Below are 22066 nucleotides of genomic sequence, written 5' to 3'. Positions count from 1 at the left end.
ATCCAAAAATAATATTTTATGTTGACGCAATTCTATTAGGTACTTAACGTTTGGGTCGGTGGAAACATTAAACCTAACCCAAAGAAGATAGGTACTCGTAAAACAGACGGAAGACACGTCAAATTACGTGTGGGTACCCAACTTGACGACCGGTCTGGCCTAGTGGGTAGTGACCCTGCCTATGAAGCTGATGGTCCCGGGTTCAAATCCTGGTAAGAGCATATATTTGTGTGATGAACACGGATATTTGTTTCTGAGTCATGGGTGTTTTCTATGTATTTAAGTATTTATAATTATATATTATATAATATCGTTGTCTAGGTACATACAATACAAGCCTTATTGAGCTTACTGTGGGACTTAGTCAATTTGTGTAATAATGTCCTATAATATTTTTTTTTTTTTTTTTACTTATGATTGGTGGCTTCCACACGGCTTGGAAAGACACTAATGAACCTACCTATGACGCGTTCGCTTGGTTCGCGGTCGCCGATGCCTTGTCTTATCTCATCTTATCAGCGACTGGGCAATCAGCGCATGCTGACACCGAGGAAGGTCGGCGCCGGCCATGCAGAGATAATACTAATGTTGGTAACTACATAAGGAGCAGTCCCCAAAATCTTGAAGGACTCGGGACTCCGAGCGTAGACTAAGGGCGCAGTTAGACTTCCTTACTGTTTAGATAGAGACATATCTTAGTCTAGTCTATCTCCGCGAAAATATTGCGAAAATATTTATACTTCTACTGTAAGCATCACAATAGTTAATATCCTGTATGTGGCCTTATACTGATAATAACGTGTAGTATGCACCTGGCTTTATACTTTTTGGTTGTTGTATTTATGGTCATTTTAGTTTTATATAGAGAACTGTCAGATTTTGGCGGAATGCCGTCGACCGATGTTATGTACGATTTGATCTTAGTTAATACGGTGTATCGATGTAATAAAAGAAATATTAACTGGATGCAGTGGTTTGTATGATAAACCCCATTTACTGAGCTTTAAATCAAAGGATGATTACATTATAGAGATCGTAACACATCTCTATACTCTGACAATAACCAAGGGACCGATCCGATATAGGTAAGGCTACTTTCGCTGGTAACCAGGTAGGTACTGTGATTCTAAAATATGTGGATTGGATTGAAGCAAACGGATCGGACATGGATGGGTGACTGCGCTGTGGCAACTCGGATGCTCGCTTCCTACCACCAATCCTTGACTGCCCAATCTACTAGCTGTCTCTAATCCACGCATCCGATGTATTACCGCCCATTACTAAGATCAAACTTACGATTAAAGATTAGGAAACTTGATACGAAAATTAGGAGTTTGGCAAAACCCTTATTAGGTTAACGATATCTCATTACCGACGTAGGCACCTTGTGCTAATTAGATAAGCCTTAATCTGATTAATCACCATGAAATAAATAACCAAAAACGCGCCGTGGGACCACCGCGGAGCGCCCAACATCCGACCCTGTTTCTTAGCCCTATTATTAGGGCGTATAATAGGTGTTGTGCAATTCCTAGACCGGCTTAAACGAGTTACAATACAATACAGAGGAATCATCACCGTTTTGTTGTTCAAACTACACTTGCAGGCGAGCCGCGCGGATTGCACCGATTACACGGCAGTTACGTACAAAATAAAGCGCATAGGGAATTGTTTATAGTAAGTTCACAAATAGAAAGATCCAATTTATGATTATCGCAAGTTCGTTGATTAGAATCACCGTTATTCTGTATTCAAATGAGCAGAGCTAGGAGGAGAACGTTCCGCGCCGCTCATCTCCTGATCCGTACCTCGGAGTCCGCGGTCAGTGCCCCCGACGCGCCGGCCAGCGCTCGCAACTCCACAGGCTCGCTGAACAAGGCACAGACACAAGCAATGCAGCACACGCGACTTTATTTGTGTTTACTAGAAGTTATTGGCTATCGTTGAGCACAACACCGCGGGAGACAACACAACGCATGTAGTTCGTAGCTCGCGCGGGTTTCGACTGCGGTGCGATGGGGCAAGATGGCGGCCGGGGCGCGCGGGGCAGGGGCGCTCAGCTGACGCGGGGGCGGATCCTCGAGGAGTCGGTCCGGGTTCACGGTAGCCCCCGCGTATCTTTTCGTTGCGTAAAATAAATACGCGGCACTTCAATCAAAAGATTTGCGATTCGGAAGAATGACTTGCGCGATGTTTGCAAGCGCGAACGGATTATCATCAAATCATCATATTCATGGCCTAAGATTTATGAGAACGTTGCTTTGGTTTAAGTACGTATCAAATAGGTTAGTAGATATTCCGTTTTTCTTTACAGTCAGCTGGAAAAACCTGAAACCTCCGCTAAAGTACATAACAAAACTAACTATGTTACCTATATATATTACATACTCTTCAGCTGACTGTACATTGGTAGACACACTTTGGTTAGATGACTTAGATGGACCCTGGACCGCCGTGACCGCCGGTTACAGAAATTAAGACGAAAGGGGACGGCCGCTTCTCCATACAAACGTAGTCCTCATTTTCCTCTCTGCATATAAAAAAAAAGCGGCCAAGTGCGAGTCGGACTCGCCCATGAAGGGTTCCGTACCATTTATGACGTATTAAAAAAACTACTTACTAGATCTGGTTCAAACCAATTTTCGTTGGAAGTTTGCATGGTAATGTATATCATATATTTTTTTTAGATTTTTCATTCCGTTATTTTAGAAGTTACAGGGGGGGGGGGACACACTTTTTTTCACTTTGGAAGTGTCTCTCGCGCAAACTATTCAGTTTAGAAAAAAATGATATTAGAAACCTAAATATCATTTTTGAAGACCTATCCTTAGATACCCCACACGTATATGTTTGATGAAAAAAAAAAATTATTTTTATTTTTATGACGTATTAAAAAAAACTACTAACTAGATCTCGTTCGAACCAATTTTCGGTGGAAGTTTGTATGGCAATGTATATCATATATTTTTTTTAGATTTTTCATTCTGTTATTTTAGAAGTTACGGGGGGGGGGGGGGACACTTTTTACCACTTTGGAAGTGTCTCTCGCGCAAACTATTCAGTTTAGAAAAAAATTATATTAGAAACCTCAATATCATTTTTAAAGACCTATCCATAGATACCCCACACGTATGGGTTTGATGAAAAAAGATTTTTTGAGTTTCAGTTCTAAGTATGGGGAACCCCCAAATTTTTTTTATTTTTTTATTTTTATGTAAACATCATAATGCGGTTCATAGAATACATCTACTTACCAAGTTTGAACAGTATAGCTTTTATAGTTTCGGAAAAAAGTGGCTGTGACAGAATCGGACAGACAGACGGACATGACGAATCTATAAGGGTTCCGTTTTTTGCCATTTGGCTACGGAACCCTAAAAAATGCTCCTAACTCTTATAACAAATAAAAATTCGAAAAAAATCAAACCTCGGGGCATAGCTGAGGTTGATACGAATATACAACAAATTGTGTCAAAGTATTTTCAATAACGTTACTATCCAGAGAGGAAAATGCGGACTACGTTTGTATGAAAAGGCGATTTCGCGCGGGTCCTCCGTTTTCGTCTTAAGAAAAAAAAAATATAATTATCTTTCGGTTTGTCTCTAAGGGCTCATTTAGACGGTGCGAGAACTCGCATGCGAGTTTAATTACATTGCGGTATTTGATCGGTCTGCTGAATTGGAAGTAACCTCAATAGTCCGCAATGAAACTAAAATCGCATGCGAGTTTGCGACTTGCGTGCCGTCTAAATGAGCCCTTAGGCTCGCCGCAGACGCACAAAATTTTTATCCCGTTTCCGACGGAAAGTCGTGATTTTCATACGGTCCGATTCGAACTTTAAGATACGTCAAATATTAGGGTAAATGACATTAAAATGGAAACTCAAACTCAGAACAACTTAGACTACTTAGGTTAGAAGAACACGGTACATGGGACCGATTCGAGTCGAGACCAAGAGTTATTGCAACAGTTGAACAGTTACATTGTAAAATTTGGTACATAGATATTTTACTTGGATTTATTTCAGATTTCTGCGTCTATTTAAGGATGCAATTCGCTTGCAAACGTACAAGAGCACAAAGTGGAGAGGTTGAGGGAAGTTTAATTTTGTATACGTGAACGAATTTTGTAACTAGAAGCGGGTAATTTCTGATTAGTCATTGAATATTTCCAAGAATGGCAATGTTTAACTAAGAAATCAACCAAAAAACTGCAAGTATATATCAAGGACCATTTCTCTGAATCCATTAATCAATAAGACGCAGCAGGAGAAGGGCCTCAGCAAGATGAGCTACGACAGCTAGGAAACCATTGGCTGAAGGCGGAGCACGACCGGTCATTGTCGAGATTCTTGCGGGAGGCTTATGTCCACCTGATCGGCTAGCATGACTTGCGTTCTCGTGTGCGACTCCATACTTGCTAAGTAGATGTATGTAGTCGCGCGCGAGAACGCAAGTCATGCTAGCCGGTCTGACGTCTTTCGGGTATATGATGATGATGATGAAATCATTAAAATTTATCAATAGAAAAAGTGCGACATTAAAAAAATGGGGAGTTTATTTCTACTGATAGAATTGCCTTACCAGACTCTTTTGACTTCTGGACCTATATTCCTACACTACACCTAGACTAGATGCAAAAGCTGCATTCATCAAGTATCCATCCACTTTTGTAACTCACTGAACGTACAAAACGACGTAGATAAGAAGCCCCCGGCAGGAACTCGGCGTGTGGACGCCGACGCCGACGACGTCGCCGCGGGTGGCTGGGGCAGGGCAGGATGGTCTCTGTTCCGTGAGCCCCAGGCGGTCGCCGAACCCGCCCGGATACCGTACCGTCTGCGTCTGGACACCAACGATGCTAGAAGGACGCCGCGGGTGGCTGGGGCGGCAGACGGCCGGACCAGGATGGCCTCTGATAGCGGGGACGCCGGTCGACGGCCGGGAGCTCCAGACGGTCGCTGAACCCGCCCGGATATCGCACCGTCTGCGTCTGGACCGGGACCCCTCTCGGTGAATACACCTGTCTGTCTACGATTTGACTTTATATTACTATTTAAGTGGAAATGGGAGCTGAGATTTAAATAAAGGTGAATATATCCGTCTCGCTAACGGAACCGGCTCCTAATTCTAGTGCCAGGTTAGGCGAAAAATCCTGCATAAAAATCTCAAAAATCGATGTTTCCTCCTCCAAAACTTAACCAAATGTAACAAAATTTTGAGATCTAAATGGTAATGAAATTATCTGTGTCGGACTGTTTTGCTTTCTAAGATAATTGATGTCAGTTTTGAATACCATGCTTCTCTTTGCGGCTTAGTAAATTAGGCCGTTTTTGCGAAAATTTGAATTGCACTAGCGCCTTAAGAAACAAAAATATCAAAATAAGCAAAACAGTGCGACACAAATATTAATAATAACCTGTGTTAAAAAAAACATTGCTCTAGCTTCAAAAATCACGGAGGAAACAGTCGAGTACGTTTGTATGGAGAAATGACCACTCCTGATGCCTCTTAAGTACCTAGAACACGGTGAGTTCACAAACTACTGCAAATGAGCAATAAAATAATCATAACCTATTAGTTGAAATTGCCTTTTTGGGAATATTCAATTAATATGCAGTAGATACGGGTGACGAACAAAAACAAAGCCTCTTTTAATTTTTCAAAGGTAATTTTTTTCTACCTAAGTTTTAGGACGTCAATCTAAGCTTGAAACAGATATCTATTGAAACAAGTAATACGAAATGCGAAATGAAATCTTATGATAATGTGACAACAAGCCGTGTCGTAGCTTTTCTCATTCAACTCGAGCCGAATTGCTGGTCGTCAATCACCTTTACTGTTATTGTGACAGCGACCCCATTAGGGCCTCGAAGCTCGAGCTCGAGCCTAATATCCACCATTTACGTGAACTTTTATGCCTACTCGTCACAGTCTTGGTCATAATTCTTAACACATAATATGTAGGTGTGACTAAAGTAGTAAATTTTCATTTATTACTGAAATATGCTTGTTGAAGAATTTGTTAAACCGTTATTGGAATGGATGGATGGTTATGACAGGACCATTGACTATTATGAGATAAACGAAACAAAACAAAACGACATTTTAAACAAAAGGCCATATTATGTAAACGTTAAACACTTACAAAAAGTACTTACACGCCACCTTCCTCATGTTTTGTTGATTTTAAGATAAAAGTGAGACTATATGACGGGCGGAACAGCATTTAGGTCCTAAGCTGACTTTTTCCAAGAGGAGTTGGGTTGGGCCGGGCCGGCTGCTTCCGAGAAACCAATTCAACATACCTTCACGCCCTGCTTACTGCCAGTCTCACTAACTTGATAGACTTAGGTCGCGTCGCTGGCAGAACGGCCGTGACGGATGACCATTGGTGGTGGCGGGAACTCGGGACTCGGAAAGTACTCACGTTACTCCTGAACTTGAAAAACAGCGACATGAGCGCTGGGCGCGGGCGGGGCCGTCGGGTCGGGCCGGCGTCGCGCCGACACTGCCGTCGCCGCCGCCGCCGCCGCGCACGCGCGGTATCGACCCGCGCATTCAGTTGCCACTGTTCCGGGAAACTCTCCGCAGCTAGGTTAAGCCAATCCGAATAACATAGCTAGATGATATTTCCGTTAAAAGTTCCTACGCGTTAGAGATGTGGCCGTTGTCGGCGTTGGCGTTGTCGGCGCTGCTGGCGGTGTCGGCGCGCGAGCTGGACCCGGCGGCGTGCGCGGCGCGCTTCGACGTGCAGCGCGACAAGATCATCCGCACGGAGGAGTCGCGCGAGATGGGCGCACGCTACTTGGCCGAGCTGGACGTGGGCGCGCGCCAGGAATGCCTACGGCTTTGCTGCGAGACCGACGCCTGCGACGTCTTCGTCTACGAAGAGAAGGTACTTCCGTTAACACGCAATAACAAAACACTATTGTATGGATTTCAATTTCTCATCAACCCTTTGTGCATTTACCTCTTCGACTGGTCAAACTTGACAAACATAATGAAGAGGTATAAGGTGGTCGACTATAGGCACTATCGAAATGCTGGATATAATCGCGAACGTTCTACGAATCTAGGTCTTAAGGTACAATGATTGTGCCTGGCGCTCAAATAATAAGAAACAGAATGTAATTAGAGTGGCTTGCTTATGCGAAACATGCTACACGTAATCCCTTTAAACCTGGAAATTATAAGGTAAGGATTATAGGATTTGCTGCGTAGGTTACGTAGATATAGGTATTTAAAATCTTCATTTAACCCTTGCGTGAAGAATTCGTTACGTATTCGAGATTCATTTTATACTTGTTTAGACAAAAAGTCCTAGTGGCTGTGAAGTCGTATTTATTGTATTCAGTCAGCGTTGGAAGCCCGCATCGGCCGCTGACGTGGAATGCGGGTAACTCATGCTTCAATTGATTGATAACAAATTAAAATCAATAGTGGTTTGTGTCTTTATCTGGTTCCAGAGCCTATCTGGCATAGAGATACAAAAATTGTAATTATGAAGAGATCTCGATAAGAATTTCAATTGCACTTCAAGAATCATGGTCAACAATGTGGAAAAAAGATACGTGGACACTGTATGTACCATCTTTACAACTTAACAGTATAGTTACTTCAGTGCATTGTTGAACTATACCCTATACCGAAATTTTGATACTATACTGCTTGTTTTAAATAATAAAATATATATTTCAGGATTTATAGTAACCCCCCCCCCCCCCACCCTTTAAATTAGGGATGGAACTACGCAACATAAGTAATAAGTAACTTAAAAAAACCGGCCAAGAGCATGTCGGCCCACGCTCAGTGTAGGGTTCCGTAGTTACTCGTCCGTCACAATAAGCTAAACTGGAGCTTAAAGTATAGTAAATTGTTAACCAAGGGATGAAACGGTACCTTTCACCCGAGTTAAACAAATAGGCAAATTTGCATAATCAGTACCTAATTAAAGTAAGTCTTTTTACTATGAAGGGGAAACTTTTTGCGATAACTCAAAAACAGCTAAACTGATCATGTCCGCTATAGTTTTCATTTAATGTCTTTCTTAAGCTCTACTTCCACGATTTTTCTCATATTTTTTGGACCTATGGTTCAAACGTTAGAGGGGGGGACACACACACATTTTTTTTTTCTTTCGGAGCGATTATCTCCGAATATATTCACTTTATCAAAAAATGTTTGTTGAAGACCCCTATACCTTTCCGACGATACCCCACACTGTAGGGTTGAAGCAAAAAAAAAAATTCACCCTCAATTTACGTGTAGGGGAGAGGAAAAATTTTTAGATTTTATTGTACGACTTGGTCGGCTTTATTGATTTATACATCCATGCCAAATTTCAGCTTTCTAGCACTAACGACCACGGAGCAAAGCCTCGGACAGACAGACAGAGAGTCAGACAGACGGACATGGTGAAACTATAACCCTAAAAAAGAAGTGAAATCACACCAAAAATATTTTCATGTTAGTGTTGCCAAGACGAAACCCATATGGCTCGCGCTTTAAAAAAGTTATGAGATCTCATGTAGAGCTAAGCTTCTAACTCTACATGCCCTAACTCTACAGTTAGAAGCTTGGCTCTACATGAGATCTGATAACTTTTTGACATTGGGATCCATATGGTCTCGTCTTGGCAATATTTTACATAAAATGTTTATTGGTGGAATGTATTGTATCTGCGTATAGAGCCCGGGCAGCTGCTACCTGTTCGCGTGCGGGCCGCCCGAGGACTTCCGCTGCAAATTCACCGCACATGGCAACTTCAGCAGCGGCGTACTGGCCGTAGCCCGCCGCCGCGCCGAGCAGCAGGACCGGGCGCTTTTAGAGCAGCACGAGCGGGCGCTGGCTAGTCTCAGGTACAGCTCGAGTACAGCAGCGGCGCTGTTAGAGCTGCACGAGCGGGCGCTGGCTAGTCTCTGGTACAAGTTCACCACGCTCGACTGCAACGGCGGCGTGCTGGCCGTAGCCCGCCGCCGCGCCGAGCAGCAGGACCGGGCGCTGTTAGAGCAGCACGAGCGGGCGCTGCTGGCTATTCTCCGGTACAAGTTCACCATGCTCGACTACAGCGGCGGCGTGCTGGCCGTAGCCCGCCGCCCCGCCGAGCAGCAGGACCGGGCGCTGTTAGAGCAGCATCACGAGCGGGCGCTGGCTAAACTCTGGTACAAGTTCACCACACTCGACTTTTTCAGCAGCAGCGTGCTGGCCGTAATCAGCCGCCGAGTCGAGCAGCAGAACCGAGCGCGGTTAGAGCAGCGCGAGCGGACGCTGGCGGCATAGTCAAGAAAAATACGTAGCCCGGATATTTAAATTTTTCTCAGTGTGGTCGGTTACTTAATTAAGGAACCTTTCAATAACTAGCGTGACGTGTTGTGTTCGCAGGAGTGCGAGCACGACGGCAAGCACAACGACGTCAACGACAACGCCGCCGCCGCCCCCGCCGACGCCGCCGCCGGCGCCGCAGTTGCCACCCCGTGAGTATGCTAACGCCGCCTTAATTAAGATCGTAATTTTATTATTTAAAAATAATATTCACTTAGACGGCTGTTTGATGCTTTAGTTTAGAGTTTATTGTAATTAAAACACGTCCTCTAATTTTGATAAACGTCCATTTCAAAGTAATGTATATTTTGTAAAACATGCACTGTTAAATTAGATATGCTTTGTGTGGTAGGGCACAGCCAGTGGATGTCATTCCAGATCTAGAGCAGAGCCCAACTGGGGAAGTACCTCCACCTTACAGAAAACCGCAGCCAAATAACACTAGACCCTTCTCATAGTGTTGTGTTCCTGCCGGTAAGTAAGGTTGCCAGAGCTCAACGAGGGGGGGGGGGGGGGGCGGGTTTAGGGTCGGCAACGCGCATGTAACTCCTCTGGAGTTGCAGGCGTACATAGGCTACGGAGACTGCTTACCATCAGGCGGGCCGTATGCTTGTTTGCCACCGACGTAGTATTAAAAAAAAAAATATGTAAGTATGTACAGTCGGTGCCCTACTTTAAACATCCATTTTTCTGCGTTTCTGTCGACGTGGCCGGGGTAGATACTTACGGTACTTACGTCACACTATTTATGTCCTACATCATGTAGATAGTATTTACCTATTTATTGTTACTTCAGACAGCCTCTTAAGTATTCCATTAAAAGTTTCCCAGTTAAAAGCCGTGCTGCCAACTAAATATTTCAATAAATACAATAAATACCTATAGTCATAAAAGTCACGATAATTAGTATCTCCTGCGGAGTGAAAAGGTCACGCCGAGTGCTCGGCGAACCGACGCAGGTCGGCGGCCGCTGCCCTGTCACATTCGCGAAACCTTCGTAAATCTACCCACGGCTGCGCTGGATGATCAGTATAACTGTGAGCTCCGATAACACGTGGTTGTTATGAATCTAGAGATTAAATTACTTATACTTACTAGGAAGCTCACAGTTCTTTTAAAATGGGTTATTAATAGCAACTTGATGAGCTAATTGTTTACACAATGGCTCGAGGCGGTTGCTCCTTTATCTGACACGTGATTACTGTCAGTACTGTTTTTAAATTACTAGTCTCGGTCCACATCCTCCTCCGAAAATCCGTGAATCCCCTCATCCTTCAAAGGATTGCCCAAAAATACTTTTCTAACAAAGATTTTGGAATATTTTCTTACTTACACAACTTTTGCAAAATGTCATTAAATATTAAAACTACAATCATTTAACTGAAACAATCTTTTAAAATATTCCTCTTTGGCTTTGTTACACAAACACAAACCTTTGTTAACAATATTATTATGCACCTAAAAATTCTTGGCCTCATCTATTTATACTTAACCTTACCTACAGCCACGCAAAACCCTTGACCCTCTCTGTACCTACACAAACAATTACAAAGGAGATTAACTATTTGTAGTTGACTGTACTGAATTTCAATCCCTACTGCATCCCCTCATCAATGGCAACAGCATCCTTGTCGGATGATTGTTGCAACGTCATCATCTTCGGTTGTGCCGGTTAATGCGGCTTCGCGTATGGCTTAGCAACCCAATGGCAGCACGACATTTTTTTCCCACATATGTCACACGAATAATTTGGGTCACAAGTTGAGGTGTTATTTGTCGCTTTATATCGCTTGCCCTTTAAATGTTTAAACCAGGCGTCATCATGTTTCGGTATGCTGGTGCTTAGATCCTTCCGCCACTCACGTGTCATATCAGCTCGTTGTTCCCAACCGCCGGTACTGAATGATGCCAAAGCATTCCATATCACGCTTGCAGGAGTCTTTAAATCTCAGCATCGGACGTCCCACAGGTTTTTTTTGCGTGTGCTATTTGACACTGCATTTTGCATTTGATTTTTGTGTGGTACTGCATCCCCTAAGGAAATGAAAACGGGCTAAATAGGGGTAAAAAGATTATTTTCTACGTTATAAACCAATTTTTACCTGCGGATATGGAGCAACCCCAAACCACGGAAGGCAAGCAAAAGCAGAAAACTGAAATTGTTGCAGTAGAACCTTTTGAAGTGGTCGGAACAAAGAGCTATCAGCAGTGGGATGAGTCAGGCCAGGCTCCGCGTTAGCCCAGCATTGAGTCACGTTGACAGCCTAAAGTAAAACGCGGCCGCGTAACGGAGCCCGTACCTACCTGCTGAGATAATCCCACTGCGTAAATAAGCAATCACATTTAGCGAGCAATCCGCGGGGCACTATCATTATACTGAATGTGACCGTCAAGCCAGTATACTGTGTAAACTACTATTATAGAGTTTGACACTTTCATTCATTGCAAATGCTTAATTAGTTAATCATATAGCTCCTAAGATAATACACCTTCCAACTATAACCCAAAAATTTGACCATGATCTAAAAGTGCCCCTTTTGCGTGACAGTATATACATCGTGGGCTCGACTAAGTCATACCTACAAAGTTTTCTAAAATTGGTCTTGTTTTAGTGCTGCCATTATGTGACTTGGTTTAGACATACCTACTGACAGGCATTAAAGTTTTGAAAGAAACTCACAAATTTAATTTGTTTATGAACAAATAAAACTCTTGGTCAAACTCGATAAAAAAATTTATTAAAAAAAACCCGAGTTTGACCAAAAGTCAAGTATCGTTTTTTACTCCTTATGACCTCAGGAATGCGTGGTTAAAATCTGTAGGGTTACTCGAGGTCACGGTGTATAGAGACTCAAGTGGCAACTTCTATAGTGGTTAAGGTTATTATTATTTAACTCACAATGATCCGGACTATGATCGAGCTGGAATTCAGTACCTACCATTGATGAAAACAGAACTGGTACGGTCAGCTTCATCTGATGGTGGAGATGGGAGACAACAGTAAAATGGCCATAGGAAAGTTGTTATAAAACAACGCAACACAATCGAGTTCAGGCTCATAAGAATCGTTTGAGATGATTGTCTAAAGAAAGATACATTAGTATTTTGACAAACTTAAATATTTAGGACTTACCTAGAATTACTAGGATTTATTTTGGTACCTACCGTATGTCGGTCATTTTTAAAAATATCGGCTGTGGTGGCTGTTTGCTACCAGATTGGCTAAGAGAGCTTGGAGCACTCGGAACTTAGTCATGCCTCAGCTACTACTAGCGAACCCATTCTCTATGTGCACACACGTAATTCCTTGCTTGGATTATGAAAACGGACGCTGTTACTCAATACTAATAAATTGTATGGTAAGATGAAGACTGCAGACACGGACATAATCATAATGCCTATCAAACGCACGCGCACGAACGCACCAAAGCACAAGTGGACTTACTTATTTAGAATACGCAATACCTAATATTATAATAAATCGGCTAAGAGCATATCGGGCCATGCTCAGAGTAGGGTTCCGTAGTTACTCTTCCGTCACAATAAGCTAAACTGGAGCTTAAAGTATAGTAGATTATTAACCAAGGGATGAACTGTGGATGAACTGTACGTCTTTTTACTACTTTCTACTACAGCTAAACTGATCATGTTTGCTACAGTTTTCATTTAATGTCTTTCTTAAGCTCTATTTCCACGATTTTTTTCATATTTTTTTGACATATGGTTCAAAAGTTAGAGGACACATTTTTTTTTCTTTCGGAGCGATTATCTCCGAATATATTCACTTTATCAAAAAATGTTTGTTGAAGGCCCCTATTAGTTTTGAAAGACCTTTCAAACGATATCCCACACTGTAGGGTAGAAGCAAAAAAAAAAATTCACCCCCACTTTACGTGTAGGGGAGGTACCCTAAAAAAAAAATTAGATTTAATTCTACGACTTTGTCGGCTTGAATGATGATTTATACTTATATCCATGCCAAATTTCAGCTTTCTAGCACTAACGACCACGGAGCAAAGCCTCGGACAGACAGACAGACAGACGGACATGGCGAAACTATAAGGGTTCCTAGTTGACTACGGAACTCTAAAAAACAACGAAGCGCGCAAAAATATCTGATACAAACATATAGTTAGAAATTTTGTTCTCTTGGCGACGCCCATGCCAAATAACACTAGAGCCTACTCATAAGTGTTGTGTTCCTGCCGGTGAGTAAGGTTGCCAGAGCTCAACGAGGGGGGGGTCGGGTTTAGGGTCGGCAACGCGCATGTAACTCCTCTGGAGTTGCGGGCGTACATGGGCTGCGGAGACTGCTTACCATCAGGCGGGCCGTATGCATGTTTACCACCGACGTGGTATAAAAAAAAATCGATATTGTCGTCTGATCCGCTACTCTTGATGCTGACTGTACCTAGGTACTGCTCACATCGATGTGCTAAATATATTTTTGCCTATGTCTGTGTCAGAAAACTTTACGGTACGGTTGTTTCTACATTGCAAATGCCTGTGTGAAATGACTTACCTAATATATTATTATAATTATTACCACTTCGTATGTACTATGTTAAATCTGAGTATAGGAATTAAACTGCCATAAAATATGTGTGCAAGGTAGGTAGATTGCGTATTTACTGTCACGACTTGATAAAATAAGTAGTCATTATACCGTAGGCTTTAATTGTGCAAACTGATGAAGATGATTATGAATTTATGATGATGGTTCTAAAATTAAAATAATCAAGTAGGTCTATAGCTCAGATTATAAAAGGTCTATAGGTAGTTTGGTGAGTTCTTCCGAATACCTATCTCATTATTGTTAGATACTTCGGTTTACTGTTGAAAACTGCAGATTTGTCATCCATCACTGGCCTGCACCACTATAAATAGGCGCACCAATCGTACCATCGGTATCGCAAATATTGAGATAATCTGTAGGTATTATACCTATATATGTAATTATGTTTCCGTTGCAGCGCGTCGTTGCAGCCGCTACCAGTTCGAGTGCCACACCGGCGGCGAGTGCATCGCCGTGTACAACGCCTGCGACGGCGTCCCGCAGTGCGCCGACGGCAGCGACGAGGCCCCGGAGCTGGGCTGCCCGGCGGCGCCGACCCGCGCGCCCACGCCGCCGCCGCCCACACCGATACAGGTACAACGCCGACGGCGAGCAGTTTGGCGAACGCAGCGATGAGGCCCCTGAACTAGGCTGCCCTGCGCCGCCGATCCGCGCGCCGACGCGGCCGCCGCTGCCCACACAGATACAGGTACAACGCCGACGGCGACCTGCTCGCCGACGCCGCTGCCACCTACTCAGATACAGGTTCAACGCCGACACCGACCTGCGGCCCGGCGCCACCGCTCACACAGACAGTCAGCTGCAGAGATAGTAGACCCCTCATGCATACAAACATTCTATGCAGGGAGGGTCAACTATGCCGATGGCAATATAAAATTACACAGAAAACACAAATCAGATACGTATTGGTTTCAAAATGCTCTTTAAGTTTATTTGTTTATTTATATATTACAAGACCACACTTATAGCAACAGATTATTAATTACCTACATTCAAGTTTTTCCTAAATGGAAAGTGCCGTCACTCGAACACAGCAACCAACCTTATAAAGTTTATAATTTGGCTTTTGGTATATTTATTCTTAATAGGATACGGATAAATTTTATTTCTAAATTTATACATAGCTACATAATAATGCTTACAAACTCATTGACAAATTCAAATCCGCAACGTAGGTTTCGTCAGGATTAAGTAGAAACGAGGAAGTTCTAAGGAGTGGTTCAGAAAAAAGTAGCAGCACATTATGTCGATTTTTCATTTTATTTAGTGATAATTATTAAGTAGCGTATTTGTGTAGTAATCGGCACATACTACTCTATATAATTAAATACAATCGTATTAAAAAAAAGCGGCCAAGTGCGAGTCGGACTCGCCCATGAAGGGTTCCGTACCATTTATGACGTATTAAAAAAACTTCTTACTAGATCTGGTTCAAACCAATTTTCGTTGGAAGTTTGCATGGTAATGTATATCATATATTTTTTTTAGATTTTTCATTCCGTTATTTTAGAAGTTACAGGGGGGGGGGGGACACTTTTTTTCACTTTGGAAGTGTCTCTTGCGCAAACTATTCAGTTTAGAAAAAAATGATATTAGAAACCTAAATATCATTTTTGAAGACCTATCCTTAGATACCCCACACGTATGGGTTTGATGAAAACATTTTTTTTTTTTAATTTTTATGACGTATTAAAAAAAAACTACTTACTAGATCTCGTTCGAACCAATTTTCGGTGGAAGTTTGCATGGCAATGTATATCATATATTTTTTTTCGATTTTTCATTCTGTTATTTTAGAAGTTACGGGGGGGGGGGGGACACACTTTTTACCACTTTGGAAGTGTCTCTCGCGCAAACTATTCAGTTTAGAAAAAAATGATATTAGAAACCTTAATATAATTTTTAAAGACCTATCCATAGATACCCCACACGTATGGGTTTGATGAAAAAAGATTTTTTAAGTTTCAGTTCTAAGTATGGGGAACCCCCAAAATTTATTGTTTTTTTTTTTTTTTTTTTTTTAAACATCATAATGCGGTTCATAGAATACATCTACTTACCAAGATTGAACAGTATAGCTTTTATAGTTTCGGAAAAAAGTGGCTGTGACAGAATCGGACAGACAGACGGACATGACGAATCTATAAGGGTTCCGTTTTTTGCCATTTGGCTACGGAACCCTAATAAAAGGGCGAATTCAAGTGTTCGCCTTTTATATTACATGTCTGCTAAGACTTTTTGAACAGCGTCTTCTGAGATAATTTATGAGGTGTTTCTCATAAACATTATTTAGGTTTGACAAGCTACTTAATACATTATTAAATTGTCTTAAGTTCAATATTGCAATTTTTAGGGTTCCGTAGTCCACTAGGAACCCTTATAGTTTTTAGAGTTCCGTAGTCAACTAGGAACCCTTATAGTTTTTAGGGTTCCGTAGTCAACTAGGAACCCTTATAGTTTCGCCATGTCCGTCTGTCTGTCCGAGGCTTTGCTCCATGGTCATTAGTGCTAGAAAGCTGAAATTCGGCATGGATATATAAATCAATATAGCCGACAAAGTCGTACAATAAAATATAATTTTTTTTTTTTTTTGATGGTAGGTACCTCCCCTACACGTAAAGTGGGGGTGAATTTTTTTTTTTGCTTCAACCCTACAGTGTGGGGTATCGTTAGAAAGGTCTTTCAAAACTAATAGGGGTCTTCAACAAACATTTTGTGATAAAGTGAACATATTCGGAGATAATCGCTCCGAAAAAGAAAAAAAATGTCCCCCCCCCCCCCCCTCTAACTTTTGAACCATAGGTCCAAAAAATATGAAAAAAATCGTGGAAGTAGAGCTTAAGAAAGACATTAAATGAAAACTATAGCGGTGATCAGTTTAGCTGTTTTTGAGTTATCGCAAAAAGTTTCTCCCATAGTAAAAAGACTTCCTTTAATTAGGTACTGATTATGCAAATTTGCCTATTTGTTTAACTCGCGTGAAAGGTACCGTTTCATCCCTTGGTTAACAATTTATTTGATTTGACTTCACTTTGAGGTAGTTACTTGGAATTTCCATTTTTGTGTATTTGTGATTTTTACATAAATTTGTCTCCCATAGAAAAACCTCTCTCAGATGTTAGATTGGAGAGACTTCCTGACTACCGAAGATGAACTCCTGTTTATTAGTGTAATTTACTTGTAAGATGATATTCCTAAAAGCATACAGCTAGTTGTGAAAATTGAAATTCAAGTGTGGCATTGTGGTAAACAGCAGGAGAAGATTGTCAAATTGTGTTGTACAAAAGGTTACGAAGTACATTGCAATAAAAATGAGAAAACTCAAACAATCTGATATTTCTCAATATGATTTTATTATTATTATTATATAGTATTTTATCTACAGATTACTGAAAAAAATAAACTGCTTCATAATTATTAAAAAATAAAAAACTATACTAGATAATTCACTGCCACTTTTTTACTGAACCACTCCTTAAGTTATTTTAAAACTATAGCAAGTGTATAAATTGTTTCTACAGATGTCAATCACAATGAAAAAACAACGATGATCGACTCTGGCCAACGTGGGACTCGAACCCGCATCTTTAGGTTGCATGTCCTCAGGGTTGGTTAAGGTTGTAAACCTTAAAGTGCAGATGTCGCTAGTGACGTTGTCATAGATGCAATGTTTGAATTCGCAGTGAAATACGGATGGGTAGTTCAGCTAGTGCAATTGGTAACGCGTTGAAACGGAAATCCAAAGATTTGGCTCGAGGCCCGCGTTGGCCAGAGTTGATCATCGTTATTTTTTTTTTATTGTGATTGAAATTTGTATATACAATTTTTAGATTGTAATGTGGTACGTTCCACAATAAAAAAGGAAAAAATATGAACATAAAAGCAAGTGTGTTATTACAGGACATAAGCGTGGAGGTCGGCGGCGAGGGCGCAGCGGGCGAGCGCTGGCCGCACCGCCTCGCGCAGGCGCAGCCGCACCGGTACAGCTCCAACGGTACGCATTGATTAAGCTTAGAGAGACCCCACACTACGCAGTGACACCATTTTCCATAGCGCTAATAACTAGACGTCGACTTCTAGTTACGAAAGAGGGGTCTCTCTTACTGAAATCACTTAATCACAGTCTGAAGATCATATGTAGTAGGTAATATGACTTATTTTTCCATCAACTTCTCAAAACTTGCTGCTGTGTTTCTTTGATTTGATCTGTCCCATGCCTTACGAGATCACTAGGCATGTCACCTTCTCCATGTCATGTGTTTTTTTAGCTTGTAGCCCCAAGACTTGAACACTAGAACTTGCGACCTTTCGGAACTCCGTTCTGATCGCTCTTAACATTTTTAACCACCTGGTCAACCGAAGTTTACCAGAAGCGAGCGAATTTTTCAATTCCTTCATTTTGTTTACAAAAAATTGTTTAGTTAGTAATAAAACCGCTTCTGACTTTAATGTCACAACTTATTACATATCTACTTATATAAAAGTTAAATGAGTGTTCGTTTGTCAGAGGTGGGCGGGTCGCACATCTTCAGCCACAAGGGCGGACTGTTGCAGCAGCCGCGGGAGGAGGCGCCGGCACCGGCCTTCTACGAGCCCCAGCCCGCGTGGCCGAGGGCACCGTGGCCGCAGCCTCAGAATGGTAAATTATTGGAACTAATCAATTTTCCGTTTTTATGCTCACATCCAAATGTGTCAATGTATAGGGAGTGGGTCCCGAGATCCAGGTACAAACCTGTGTGGTACATCCAGATCTAGATCGGACAAACCTGCCATATAAAGGAGCTGATTTGGATCCGGTTGGCTAACTCTTCACCATTGTAAAAATACTTTCATTTAAGATTAATAGTTTTATTAGATCCATAAATTATTCCGCACCTAGCTATCCTAAACTTCGGATACATGTAAAGGGAATGCAGGGAATGAATATGTAGTTCATGTGTGCACAGTGCGTGAGTGCGCACTAGGTTCGTTGTTTCGAGTATTTTGTTACTTTATTCTTGTCTGATGCAGTGATGGATTCCGGCTGGGGCAGCTACGCTCGGCCGGACTGGCCGGAGCCCGACCCGCGGCGCGCGTGGCCCGTGCCGCAGCCGAGGCCCGAACCGGTATGTACTTACCTTCGGAACACGATTCCGCCGCTTTACCAACAGAGGTACCTACCGAAATTTACATTTTCATGCCTTACGTTACGGAGGCGCCTAAAGACAACAAATTCTTCATAAATTTTGGCCGATTTCGAAAGTTGTTTTCCGTTCCCAAGGAAGCTCAAAGCCATCTCAAATCAGTTATAAGAAACCATCATCAATACCATGTACTCGTAGTATAGTCCTAGTGGACCTAGTGGTACACCCCGAAATTTTGAGTAAAATGCTGCAAATGGTATTAAAAGTATGAAAATCGGTACGACCTTTACGGATCTGATACCTGGTTTCTGAAATAAATATTTGTCATATTCATTTTCGTTTTTCATTTTAGGCCATTTGAATCAATTTGACCCGAAGAACGAAAAAAAAGGAAAAACGAGATGAGTTATGTCATCAATTTTGTTATGGGAAAAAAATGTTCAGAAACCTATCGTGTGTGGTATCAATCAATAATTCGACAGAGGTATTATCAAAGAAAATAAAAAAAAAACAATACTAATATAAATATCTTCAAAATTGCTTTCTTAAGGTTAGATGTGTGGATATTCGGTATAATTTGAGGTAGGTATATTTTACAAAAAGAAAAAAAACATTTGAACGGTATCGTATGTGGAAATTCTGGATAAGCCCAAACTTGATATGTTTTGATTTTTTTTCATTCTAATTAAAAAAAATACTTATGTGTATTGATGTAATATATTTTTAGTATCGGCTCAAAAAGCCCTTTCATTTAATACCACACACGATAGGTTTCTGTTTTTTTCTTATACTTACAAAAAAAGATGATGTCATAATACCTCTCCATTTTTTTTTGATTCTTCGGATCAAATTGAGGCAAATGGCCTAAAGATGAATCGCACCATATACAAACATCTAGGGTATAATCACGCATTTTCATGCTTTTAACAAAATTTACAGCGTTTTTTGGCGTTCCGTGCGTTATTAGCACTAGTAAGAGTAATTTGCAGTAACAAATCTAAACACATTTTTTACGTGAACAGGACATTCCGGTGTACATCCCATCTAAGACGATGCCGGAGCTCCCGCTGGCGTACGGCGGGCAGCACACACTACGTGACGCGCCGAAGAAAGGGCCTCCGCCCCCTCCGCCGCCGACGCCGCCCACGCCGACTCCGGCGACCGCGCCGCCGGCGCCCAAACGGGAGCAGGAGAATTTATCCAATAAATCTGTTAAACAAGAGGCAAGTATACTCGTACTTGAAGAAAGGGTCTTCGCCGACGCCCACGCTGACCCCAGCCACCGCGCCTCCGCCGCCCAAACGGGAGCAGGAGAACTTATCTAAAATAAGTCTGTTAACCAAGGGGCAAGTATAGGTGTCTTTAGGACAACTTGGGTAAGATCACAAACCAACTACCAAGGTTGGATAAGGTTGATACCAATATCAAGTTGTTTGCGAAGTTTTGTCTCATTCTAAGTGTTTTTACTCCAAAGATAAGGTGAAAACTACTTAGGTACCCTGAAAACATTCTGAAAAATATTTTCAAACAGCTTGGCAACTCAATTATTTCTAAATTGTAACAAGATGTTTGTATATTATTTATGACTTTTTTGAGAAGCAAAGTGTTGTCCTGCTGATGTTCATCAGGTTTACTCAAGCCTCTGGTTGTGTAGGTCCCTTCGCCGGTGGCGGCGAGCGGTGCAGGCGCCGACATTGAGGTGCCGCGCTATACGGCGGCCCACGCGCCGCACTTCCTCAGCGACGAGCGCGACGGGCTGAGCGACCACCCGCCCGCCGCCGTGCTTCTACTAGTGCTTGGTAAGGGAATGTTACTTTCACTTTAAACATTTATTTACCCGATAATCGACCTTGTCACCGAAAGCCGTCACTTGCCTACTTAAGACTATATATTATCGTTTTGTTATTGTGACTTTGGTTTAGTACATTATATTACTAATCATTTGTTACTACTACTACACGGGGCATGTGACAATTGATTGTTGGCAGGTGTGCTAATGACGGCTGCCATGGCTGTACTAGCGGGATGCCGCGCCCGCGCGGCGCGGCGTCGACTCCGGCGCGGCAAGTCTCCCTTCGCCCACGACGCCGACTACCTCGTCAACGGCATGTACCTGTAGGCGCCGCCGCCGCCAAAACGACGCAGGAAAAGCGACGGTGGTCGTGGCGAACTTTTTAGAAAAAGTAATAAGATCGATTCACGTGGATCGAGTTAGTTTTTGCCTTGTTAACGAAACTTGAGTCGCGCGTTCTAATAAGTTAGCGATAACTTGTTTTCACACTACAAGGCGTAGACCTAAACCTATAGGTCTGGTTGGTTTAAGTTAAGGTTTTTTAAGGTAAGACTCGCGTAAGTTAATCTTATATTTACCTACATCTAAGTGATCTAAAGGCTTCCACGCAAACTTCGAAGAGATTAACGCTTCCCAATCTTGCCGTACTCAAAATCATTAGTTAGTGCGGAAGCCCTAAAACGTTTTGTTCACAAAGGCAAAATACAACTCGGTCCTCTTAAAAACTGAAACCAAAGTGATAACTATATATCTTATACAATGTTTGAGCCGTATCAATTGTGGAGGTGTACTTAACTAAGTAAATTCTTTAGATTTCGATATCCCGATGTTCCGAGATGTGCTTTTTCGGCGGAACTGTCGGATTTATTTTGCGATTGAATTAAAACTAAATAGGTCATCATTTTTAACGAATGTTAACTGTTCTGATATCAAATTGTTAATAAGAATTAAATAATAAGAATTATTGATAATTTTACATTGTCTTCGGGAAATATCAAAGGTGGGAAATGGGAAAGTATCCAGGTTACCTACTGGCCGCAATTTTTTGTCAGCTAACGAAGTATACCTTTTTGTTTTCTAATTACCAGAGGAAACATTCACCGCTTTTATAATACGGACCCTGATGTCTCCAGAGACATCCAGATGAACAATCCAATATACTTGTTCTGTTTGTTTGGTGTCTTATTTATTTAGACGTAAAAAACTTCGAGTGTTCGGATTAAGTTTCCAAATAAATATTATAGATCTGTT

At 41.9% G+C, this 22066-nt stretch overlaps 2 protein-coding genes across 3 annotated transcripts in view; one reads left to right on the top strand and one right to left on the bottom strand.

The window, feature by feature from the left end:
* LOC133515583 (protein phosphatase 1 regulatory subunit 14B) overlaps positions 1 to 6614 on the bottom strand; it is a 22926-nt gene extending 16312 nt beyond the window's left edge. Inside the window, exon 1 of one of the 2 annotated variants that reach the window (XM_061848160.1) lies at positions 6431 to 6614. In XM_061848160.1, the coding sequence (XP_061704144.1) occupies positions 6431 to 6460 (30 nt within the window). In that variant the 5' untranslated portion in view covers positions 6461 to 6614. Of the gene's footprint in view, positions 1 to 1808; positions 2903 to 6430 lie in introns of those variants that run through there. The other variant, XM_061848159.1, reaches the window with a different exon arrangement.
* LOC133515573 (uncharacterized) lies at positions 6556 to 22066 on the top strand. The gene is made up of 10 exons (XM_061848141.1): positions 6556 to 6898; positions 8692 to 8861; positions 9385 to 9476; positions 14298 to 14473; positions 17801 to 17894; positions 18408 to 18539; positions 18911 to 19005; positions 20046 to 20246; positions 20678 to 20822; positions 21012 to 22066. Exons 1-10 carry the CDS (start codon positions 6662 to 6664, stop codon positions 21140 to 21142), a joined length of 1473 nt encoding a protein of 490 aa, XP_061704125.1. The 5' UTR covers positions 6556 to 6661; the 3' UTR covers positions 21143 to 22066.

This window comes from Cydia pomonella, chromosome 2, assembly GCF_033807575.1.
Source record: "Cydia pomonella isolate Wapato2018A chromosome 2, ilCydPomo1, whole genome shotgun sequence".
NCBI classification, from domain to species: Eukaryota; Metazoa; Arthropoda; class Insecta; order Lepidoptera; family Tortricidae; genus Cydia; species Cydia pomonella.
This window is presented reverse-complemented; position numbering and strand designations above follow the sequence as displayed.

Bases quoted from the DNA above. Each gene is read 5' to 3' on its own strand.
- LOC133515573 (XM_061848141.1), top strand. From the start codon at position 6,662: ATGTGGCCGTTGTCGGCGTTGGCGTTGTCGGCGCTGCTGGCGGTGTCG. The intron at 9,477-14,297 runs GTGAGTATGCTA...TTTCCGTTGCAG, and splicing joins GGCGCCGCAGTTGCCACCCC to CGCGTCGTTGCAGCCGCTAC. The intron at 20,247-20,677 runs GCAAGTATACTC...CTGGTTGTGTAG, and splicing joins ATAAATCTGTTAAACAAGAG to GTCCCTTCGCCGGTGGCGGC.